Source organism: Lepidochelys kempii, chromosome 5, assembly GCF_965140285.1.
Source record: "Lepidochelys kempii isolate rLepKem1 chromosome 5, rLepKem1.hap1, whole genome shotgun sequence".
Classification (NCBI taxonomy): Eukaryota; Metazoa; Chordata; order Testudines; family Cheloniidae; genus Lepidochelys; species Lepidochelys kempii.
Genome location: NC_136384.1, coordinates 101,914,040 through 101,924,631, shown reverse-complemented (window position 1 = coordinate 101,924,631; position 10,592 = coordinate 101,914,040). Strand labels below are relative to the sequence as shown.

The window sequence follows — 10,592 nt, the reverse complement described above, 5'->3', positions numbered from 1 at the left end:
CACAAAGCACGGCAGTGAATGGTCCTGAGTTTTGGTCGCATTCAAGCAACATTCGGTCTTTATCTTTCTGTGTTAGCCTCAGGAGAGTGATATCATTCATGGTCACCTGGTTGAAATAGGGGAATTTTTGTAAGGGAACAGTAAAAGGACACCGTTCATGCTGGGCTGTTTGCACTTGGCTAAAAGGGATCATCCCATAGCCACGCAGCGGCGGGAGAGGTGAAGGGATCATCCCAAATAGCCATGCGGAAGGGTGTGGGGAGGTGTGTGCTCCACATCCACCCGAAAACCGCAGCCTCTCCTTTTAAATGGCAAACTCAACTGGCATTGCTTGCTATGGGAAAGGAGGACGCTGCAGTTTGAAAACATTCCCACATGTTATGAAGGCATTAGAAGCCAAACCCACGTACCCTTTGGCTTACCATGGCTGTCTGGAAACTGAATTCTGTTGCCCAGCCATGTGTGATGTGTCACCATACCAGCAGGCGCTCAATATAAAAGGCAAAATGTGACCTTGTACCTAAAGCACATGTGCTGTCTGCTGTGAATTACTTCATTCATTTGTTCTCAGAAATGTATCCTCTTAAATTTTACTCTCCTTTTTTATCCCCCTGCAGGTGCAAATGTTTCTATGCGCCCTGTATCATCTCCGTCCCCGAGGTTATTGCAGATTAGAAGATGAAAGAAATGCACTTGCGATGACATGTTTTCCGAGCTCATGCAGTTCTCCTGCACTGATTGGGAACAACTGAATGCAGGGAGGCATTCAGTGGAAGAGTCCAGGAAAGCATTAAGTGAGCGTGATGAGAAGAGGCAGGATGCAATGCTGAGGCTAATGGGGGAGCAAACGGACATGCTCAGGTGTCTGGTGGAGCTGCAGGAAAGCCAACAAGAGCACAGACCGCCACTGCATCCACTGTACAACCGCCTACCCTCTCCCGCCAGTTCCATATCCTCCTAACCCCAATGCCCAAGGATGTGGGGGGGCAGGGAGGCTCCGGGCACCCAGCTACTCCACTTCAGAGGATGGCCCAAGCAACAGAAGGCTATCATTCAAACAGTTTTGATTTGTAGTGTGGCTACAATAAGCAATGTGCCCTTGTCATTCCCTCCTCCCCCACCCCACCCTACCTCACCCGGGCTACCTTGTCAGTTATCTCACTTTTTAAAAAATGAATAGAGAAAGAATGCATGGTTTCAAAACAATAGTTACTTTATTTCCTTTGCTAGCTGTGATCAAAGGGGTGGTGGTGGTTGGCTTACAGGGAATTAAAATCAACAAAGGGGGCGGGGTTTGCATCAAGGAGAAACACACACAACTGTCACACCATAGCCTGCCCAGTCATGAAACTGGTTTTCAAAGTCTCTCTGATGCGCAGTGTGCCTACCTGTGCTCTTCTAATCGCCCTGGTGTCTGGCTGTTCAAAATTGGCAGCCAGGTGATTTGCCTCAACCTCCCACCCCACCATAAACGTCTCCCACTTACTCTCACAGATATTATGTAGCACACAGCAAGCAGTAATAACAATGGGAATATTGGTTGCACTGAGGTCTAACCTAGTCAGGAAACAGCACCAGCGTGCTTTTATATGTCCAAAGGCAAATTCTACCACCATTCTGCACTTGCTCAGCCTATAGTTGAACTGCTCCTTACTACTGTCCAGGTGTATGGCTTCATGAGCCATGGAAGCAAGGGGTAGGCTGGGTCTCCAACGATAACTATTGGTATTTCAACATCCCCAACAGTAATTTTCTGGTCTGGGAAGTACCGTAAGTCCCTTCCTGCAGCTGCTCTGGAGTTCCTAAAGATGTGAGCATCATGCACCTTTCCTGGCCATCCCATGCTGATGTCAGTGAAACGTCCCTTGTGATCCACCAGTGCTTGCAGCACCATTGAGAAGTACCCCTTGTGGTTTATGTACTGGTTGGCAAGGTGGTCCGGTGCCAAGATAGGGATATGCATTTCGTCTATTGCCCCACTACAGTTAGGGAAACCCATTGCAGCAAAGCATCCACTATGACCTGCACATTTCCCAGAGTGACTACCTTTGATAGCAGAATGTCAGTGATTGCATTGGCTACTTGAATCACAGCAGTCCCCACAGTAGATTTGCTCACTCCAAATTGATTCCCGACTGACTGGTAGCAATCAGGTGTTGCAAGCTTCCACAGGGCTATCGCCACTTGCTTCTCAACTGTCAGGGCAGCTCTCATCTTGGTATTCCTGCACTTCAGGGTGGGGGAAAGCAACTCACAGATTTCCAGGAAAGTGGCCTTATGCATGCGAAAGTTTCGCAGCCACCTGGAATCATCCCATACCTACAAGACTATGCAGTCCCACCAGTCTGTGCTTGTTGCCGGGCCCAGAATCGGTGTTCCACTGTATCAACCAGCCCCACTGCCGCCATGATGTCCCAATTGCCACAGTCCGTGCTTTCAGGAACGTCTGTGTCCATGTCCTCATCACAATCATCCTTGTGCTGGCATCTCTTAGCCAGGTTCTGCACATACTGCAGTATAATGCGCGAGGTGTTTACAATGCTCCCAACAGCAGCGGTGAGCTGAGTGGGCTCCATGCTTGCTGTGCTATGGCGTCTGCACAGGTAACCCAGGGAAAAAGGTGAGAAATGATTGTCTTCAGTTGCTTTCACAGAGGGAAGGAGGGAGGGGAGACTGATGACATGTACCCAAAACCACCTGCAACAATGTTTTTGCCCCATCAGGCATTAGGAGCTTAACACAGAATTCCAATGGGCAGCGGCGACTGCAAGAACTGTGGGATAGCTACCCACAGTGCACCACTCCGTGAGTTGACGCTAGCCACGGTAGTGAGGATGTACTCCACCGACTTAATGCGCTTAGTGGGGACATACACAATCGACTGTATAAAATCGATTTCTAAAAATATACTTCTATAAAATTGACCTAATTCTGTAGTGAAGACATACCCTTAGTCTGGTGTTGAAACATCTCTGAGGAGGATCAGGCCTGACAGATAAGGAGTGCGTGGACAGGGTAAGGCAAAAATATCCTCCCGTGAGGTAAAGGTTTCAGTCCTTCCCAGAGTTCGACATACAATCTTTAAACTCAAAATCTATAGCTGAAATCTCCAGGTGACATATGGTGAAGAAAATGAAGAGACATCAATGGCTGGATTGATTTCTTAGGAAATCAGCGAATTCTATTTGCTTCCACTAGACATGGACATTTTTTAGAAGAAAGGAAACAGCGTGTTTATTTTATTGGGCATTATCACGACAAGCTTTGTCGCTTGAGTCCTGGTTAGCGTTTTGAATTACACTGATGTTTTACGTTATGTTTTTTAATATACTGTATTTCTTTATACAGATATTTCTGCCTAATGCAAATAAGCTCTCTTATTGTTACCTGTTTAGAACAGAGTAGCTTAGGTCTAAATACTGGGAACACTCATGCAACCATAGTAAAAAGGTATTTTTATGGTCTCCTGCACTCATAACACAAGGCACATATTTACAGAGCTAAATTATTTCTTTATTATGAAAGCACCAACACCACATTCTTCAAAATTACTGGAATTTTATTTGCCTCAGGCTTATGACTTGCAACCAAAGACATTGTGCAAAGAAAGCAAAGATTAAGTACACTTTAGGGAAAAGGTGATAATCCACATTGGTAACATAAAAGGTCAGTTTGATGAAAGAAGCCATCCATTACACTACATAGATTGCAATATTCAATAGCATTTTTCAATCCAACTTTTTTTAAAATCGAGAGAGAGAGAGAGAGAGAGAGAAAAGCAAAGTTTACAATAGACATAAATTTTATAGAATTTGAAAAGCATTTTTTTCTCGAGATAGAGCATAAGGTGGAAAAAATGCATACGGACAGGGTGGGGTGGAGGCTAACTATTGTACATTTATAAGCTTTTAAACAATGTTGCATATATGTACCACAGTGTAGAAAAAAAAAACAGAACAAATAAAAACCTTGAAAACTGCCTGATGAAAAATAAAATAACCAGCAGCTTTTCATGGTTTCTCCTGGTTATCAATGCTACAAAAGACATTTTTTCGTCTTTTTGATGCCATTCAAAAGCATCTCATCAAATGATAAAACCAGGCACAATCAAACCATTACCAAGCTAAACCCAAACCCATAGAAATATACTATCAACCGACATTTTTCCATCAAAAGCTTTTTTTTTTCCTTTCTTTTTTTTTTTTAAATCTTTTGAGGCCCATTTGGTCACAATATGTTACAATTTTTTTTCCTTTTTTACACCATGATATCCTTGTTTGTCTGGCACTATCCTAAAGCTAGTTTATAGAAGATGAGACTACAGAAACAACCCAATGTCTATCTGACAAAATGAATTCACTGGGTATAAAATGACAGAAGGGAATGGGGGGCGGGGGGGAAGAGATTAAACCCTATGGATCACTCATCGTCACTTCCACTTGCTTCTGACTGGTCCTGCAAGTAAGAGACAAAAAAAAGGTCAGAGATTTTTTGCCAGCGATTCTTTGGATTGTGATACAATAGGAAGAAGAAAAACAATAGTTAAATTGACAAATCAGGATTGCCTTAGGAAAGGTGCCACAGTGTGTATATTTCTGCTCCATGACATTTCATGCTCATTGCTGTGAGTCTCTTCAGAGGAGGGAAGAACTGGAGAAAACACAGTGTCAGGAAACATTAGTTCCTTTCTGTCTGCCCAGCAAACTTGTTAAAAAAGTTTGGCAAATGTTGCCCTAGTGTCTTGGAATGAATGGAAACATCTATGGTAAATTCATGATACTTAGCATTTTGGAGATACGGGTGAAAGTGAGCAAATCTTGTGTGCCCCATTTTTGAATTTCAGAAGTGCAAAGGAAAGCCTGAACATCTGAAAAACAAGCTCCAAAACTGCCTGTGTTAAGACACTTCTGTGCCTTCATTATTTAACACTAACTCCTATTTCCAAAGGCTGGTTAAAAGAAAAGTTGTAAAGGTCTCCTTTGCAAGATTCACAGCAAAGTTCTTTTCCCCACTACAGAGGTTTTGTATAAGAGTGTAAGTTCTTTGTGGATTTCTTTCAAGTCTTTTTAGAATTCAGGGGGCCCAATCTCTCTCAAGCAAACTTTGATGCACAAGTTTGCTTAATATTTCTATATACAAAGAATCGAAAGTCGTAATAATGGGTAGAATGGGGGAGAAGAGCGATAGCTGCAACTATTTCCACTGCCTTAGTGATTAAAACTTACATTTTCATCTTGATCTTCATCACTGTCATCATCACTCACGACAGGCTTGGCTTTTACCCGGCTTTGCCGCTTTTTGCCTTTCCCTTTGTCCCGGCTTTTCTCATCCTTCTTATTCAGTTTGATTTTCACTTTCACAGATTTTGCTGCAAAAATTGACATGAATGTAACCGCTGTTATTACAGTAGAATCTCAGAGTTGTGAACACTGGAGTTATGAACCTCATTTGGAATTGAAAGTACGCAATCAGGTGAAGTTTAAAAAAAAAAATTTGACAAAAGTAAGGAATCTGTTTCTGTGCTTTTTCATTCAATTTAAGATGGTTAAAAGTACCATTTTATTCTACATAGTAAAGTTTCAAAGCTGTATTAAGTCAATGTTCCGTAGTAAACTTTTGAAAGAACAACCATAACGTTTTGTTCAGAGTTATGAACAACCCCATTCCCGAGGCATTGATAACTCTGACGTTCTACTGTATTTTCTTCTCTCTCCCGTTTCTCATTCAAAATACAGAAATTAGTTGTCTAGGACCACTACACAGCTTCTTAACACAATCTCTCTGTTAATGAACATTCTCTTCCTGTAACAGCCTGAAAAGATCCCTTCCCCTCTGTGTTCTTTATCATGCCTTTAGAATATCTGAAGTAGAGATATTTGCTTGTACTTGTATTTTTCTGGGTAGTTCAATAAAGAATGGCATTTCCTTGAGCTGATAAGCTTCATCCTCACTATGCAATTAAAGGGAGTGGGGTAGCTGCAGGCTGCATTTGGTTCTGGGATCCCTCTCTGAGAAACTCCTGTGCAAGAGAATGCATTTTATTTTTAAAATATTTTTTCTTGTCTGTGGATAGAAAGTATCTGCTTTTAGTTAAAGCCAGGTAGTGCTGCTTTAAATTACACAAATACCAGATAGGGTAATTGGCCATCGTCAGGTAGGTGGCTTTCTGAATAGAGCACTAGGGTCTGATTCCAAAAGATCAACTTATTTCCAAACAGCTGAATCATCTCCTTTTATGTACTGTAAAGTAACTGGTTGTTGCTAAAGGCAATGTGTTCTAAGTAATAAGGGTTCTCTATGGTTAGCAGAGCTGTGATCAGAAGATGTGAGAAGAGGTTTGTATGCAAGCAGTAGCCACAGGGACATGCCATTAAAATGGTCTCCACCAGAAGCTGGCAGTTCACTAATCATTTTGGAAGTCATCCAAAAGTATTTCTGCTGAGAGTTTCAACTCTGCTTGGGTCTTCCAACAGAAGTTCTGGCAAGGAGCATATGTTTACAACCAATGTAAACAGAGAAAGAAGAGCACACAAGAAATACTACAAGGTAGTTAGTCAGTGGCAAGCTGGTTCACAGTATGGGTAAGTCCTCTCTGGGCAGGTAGGAAAAATGAACATTTCTGTAATTTTTGTGGGTTTTGAGTTGGGTTTTTTTTTTGGCCTAGAGATGCTTGAAGTCTTTGGCACAGTTCTAAGAGATGTGGCCAGAACAGAGCAGCCAGCCAACGAAGTCAGGGTTGAGAGAACCAATACAGCAAATTTGGTAACGAACTGTTTGCATTAAAATGGCCAATGGAAGAACGAAAGCCTGTAACCAGTTTCCACATACAAACTGGAACGACTGAATACCAAGTGAAACCTCCTTCCCTCTCTCAGATTTGAACAGGGGACTTACATTCTGACTCTGACTCATCTTCCTCCTCATCTTCCTCATCGTCGTTGCTTTCATCCTCGCTCTCATCCTCTTTGGCAATCTTCTGTCGGGCACTCTTGAAGACTGACTGGAGAACAATAGAATCCTCATAAATCTGCAACATGAAAGCAAACCTGTGTCAGAACTGAATGCCAAGCTTCACCAAAAATTCACAGCATGGAACATTATTTTCTATGCAAACCCACAGAGAGAGTGGCCCTTTTTTTTTCTCATGACGAGTAACGAAGCTCGTTGCATGAATTTTACAAGAAATGCCAACGCTGAATTTTTCATGATCCAAATGAAGAAACCTGCCGACAGTGCATCACAAAATACAAGTCCCTCAATGTATTAACTTTTAAATGTCCAATTAGAGGGAAAAAAGTCCATCCTAGTACGCATCCATTTTTCTTTTGATTGTGTATTATCATTACTGCTCTACTATAGTATATTTCCATTAGATCATAACTATTTTGGAAGCATTCAGAATGAGCCTTCAAAGACAAGCTTCATAACTATGATCCGGATTATAGTCTAACAATATATTTAATAGTGACAAATGTACCATCCTGATACTAATGATCTTTAATGGTTAAGAAGTCCATTACTAATAGAAAGAATCTGTGCTAAGCAGTTTACTCCTTCCGACTGGATACAAAAAGGCTAAAACATCAATGCTTATTCATAAAAACGCTCCTTTATTAACATTTCTGAGACTGCTAAGCAACTTTGGTCCATCAGTGTTCATCTTAACCTTGTCGATGAAAGAGAGGAGTACATCTTACTTGTAATATATTTATCAGAGTAACAACAAAAATATCAGTCTAAATGGCTTGCAAAAGAAGCACTGAAACTTCATAATCATCTTTGCAAATGAACTCGTATATGCTGCTACACAGAACTTAGGAGTGATGTATATAACTGAATGTATATTTCTACACTAGCTTGGATTATTCAGATAGCTCAAAGGTACTTTAGAATCACAAACAAATTTATCCCGACCAAACTTAATACCAATTACTATAAGATTATATATACAAACGTATCGTGGGGTGTATTGGGTTTACTAATCATAATGATTGAGAGCCTTAGCACTATTACTAGTTCACTGTATTATTTAACAAGTCCCTCTTTATTGGACATAGACAGTTTGTGAGCAAGACAAAGAGCAGACTTTGGCAGCTATCACAACCCCCACTGTTTATGAACTGCATCATTACACAAAAGATCACCAAAGCTACAGAATTCTCCTCTGATGCCTCAAATGGTTCTGATGCCAAGTGGTAAGGACAGCCTGGATCATAATCTGTTATATGGAAAGATAAAATTAACCTTGCTTCAAAACAAATTACTACCTTTGGGCCAAATTCTAAATCCCCTAAAGTCAATGGCAAAACTCCCAGGGAGAGAGGAACCAGATTAACTGATTATAAAGCCAGAAGTGACCAATGTGATCATCTAGTCTGCCCTCTTGTATAACACAGGCCATAGGACTTCCCTGAATTAATTTGTGTTGGAACTAGAACGTATCTTTAGCAAAAGATCCAATTTAAATATTTCCAGTGATGTAGCATCCACCACAGTTGTTCCAACAGTTGTCCTCGCTGTTCAAAATGTGTGACCTATTTCGAGTTTGAATATGTCTAGCTTCAATATCCAGCCATTTGATTTAGTTTAGACCTGTGTCTCCTAGATTAAAGAGCCTTCTATTATCAAATTTCTATTCCCCACGTAGGTGGTTACAGGCTGACCAATCACCCTTTACCCATCTCTTGGCTGAGCTCCTTGGGTCTATCATTATAAGGTATGTTTTCCAATACTTTAAATAATTTTTGTGGCCCTTCTCTGGACCCTCTATCCAATTTATCAACATCTTTCTTGAACTGTTGATACCAGAACTGGACACAGAACTGTTGACACCAGTGCTAAATACAGAAATTACATAACCTTTCTACCCCTTCTCAATATTCCCCTGTTAATACATCCAAGGATCTCATTAGTCCTCTTAGCCACAGTGTTGCAGTGGGAGCTCATGTTCAGCTGATTCCCATGACCCTCAAGTATTTTTCAGTTACTGCTTCCCAGGATAGAGTCCCCTTACCACGCTGCCTGGAGCGCTGGTGGCTGTTGGCGTTACAGCCGCACCACCCAGAACACTGGGTCAGGCCGCGGCTCTGCAACTGCGCTGCCCGGCCGCCCAGAGCGTGGCGCGGCATGCTGAAGCTGCGGGGGAGGGGGCGAGCCTCCCAGGCCAAGGTCAAGGGCTGGGCAAGAGGGTCCCGTGGGCCTGACGTGGCCCGCAGACCGTAGTTTGCCCACCTCTGCCCCAATCTGTAAGTATGGCCTGCGTTATTTGTGTCTAGATTTAACACTTTACATTTGGCTGTATGGAAATGTATATTGTTTGCTTATGCCCAGTTTACCAAGTGACTAGATCGCTCTGCATCAGTGACCTTCCCTCTTCAGTGACCTTCCCTCTTCATTATTTACCACTCCCCGAAACTTTGGGTCATCCGCAAATTTTGTCAGTGATGCTTTTATGTTTTCTTCCACATCACTGATAAAAATATTAACTAGTATAGGGCCAAGAACTGATCCCTGCGGGACCCCCCCACTAGAAACATATCTGCTCAGTGGTGATTACACATTTACAATTACATTTTGAGACCCGTCAGGTAGCCAGTTTTGAATCCATTTAAAGTGTGCCAGGTTAGACAGTACCAAGTCAAATGCCTACGAGAAGTCTAAGGGCTTGTCTACACTGGCACTTTACAGCGCTGCACCTTTCTCGCTCAGGAGAGTGAAAAAACACCCCCCTGAGCCCTGCAACTTTCAGCGCTGTGAAGCGCCAGTGTAGACAGTGCACCAGCGCTGGGAGTGGTAGCTATTCCCCTCGTGGAGGTGGGTTTTTCTAGCTCGCTGGGAGAGCTCTCTCCCAGCACTCTGCCACGACTGCACAAGCCACGTTAAAGCATTGCCGCGGCAGCACTTTAACGGTGCTAGTGAAGACATGCCCTAAGTGTATTTCATCAATACTATTCACCTTATCAGCCAAATTTGGAATCTCATCAAAAACGTATCAGGTTAGTTTGACAAGATCTATTTTCCATAAACCCATACTGATTTGCATTTATTATATTATACTTCTTTAATACTTTTATTAGTTGAATCCTGTATCAGCAGTTTCATTATTTTGCCCAAAATTGATGTCAGGCTGACAGGCCTTTAATTATAAAGGTCACCCCTGTCTACCCTGTAAAATACTGGCATAATAATTTTCTTTCAGTTCTCTAGAACTTCCCCAATTTTCCAAGATTTATTGAAAGTCAACATTAACAGTCCAGGAAGCTCCTTGGACAGCTCTTTTAAAAACTCTTGTATGCCAATTATATGGACCTGGTGATTTAAAAATATCTATCTTTAGAAGCTGCTGTTTAACATTCTCCTGAGTTATTGTTGAAATGGAGAGTATTTAATCATCATCATGACATGAATACATCCTACTTTTTGCCCAAATACAGAACAGAAATATTTACTGAGCACCTTTTCTCTTTTTCTGCATTATTTATTATGGACATTTCTACCATTTCCATCTATTTATGGACCAATACCATTGTTAGGATTTTGTTCATTCCCAATATATTTAAACTCCTCCTTATTGTCTTTAACTGTGCTAGTCA

General features: G+C 41.7%; 1 protein-coding gene across 7 annotated transcripts in view; it reads right to left on the bottom strand.

The window, feature by feature from the left end:
- Positions 1 to 3,491: 3,491 nt before the first annotated feature.
- The window catches only part of SMARCA2 (SWI/SNF related BAF chromatin remodeling complex subunit ATPase 2), a 182,950-nt gene continuing 175,849 nt past the window's right edge, over positions 3,492 to 10,592 (bottom strand). For all 7 annotated transcript variants that reach the window (XM_073345222.2, XM_073345221.2, XM_073345225.2 and 4 more), the window contains 3 exons: positions 6,895 to 7,027; positions 5,226 to 5,368; positions 3,492 to 4,455 (listed from right to left, as the gene is read on the bottom strand). In XM_073345222.2, the coding sequence (XP_073201323.1) occupies positions 4,420 to 4,455; positions 5,226 to 5,368; positions 6,895 to 7,027 (312 nt within the window). In that variant the 3' untranslated portion in view covers positions 3,492 to 4,419. The remainder of the gene's footprint in view (positions 4,456 to 5,225; positions 5,369 to 6,894; positions 7,028 to 10,592) is intronic.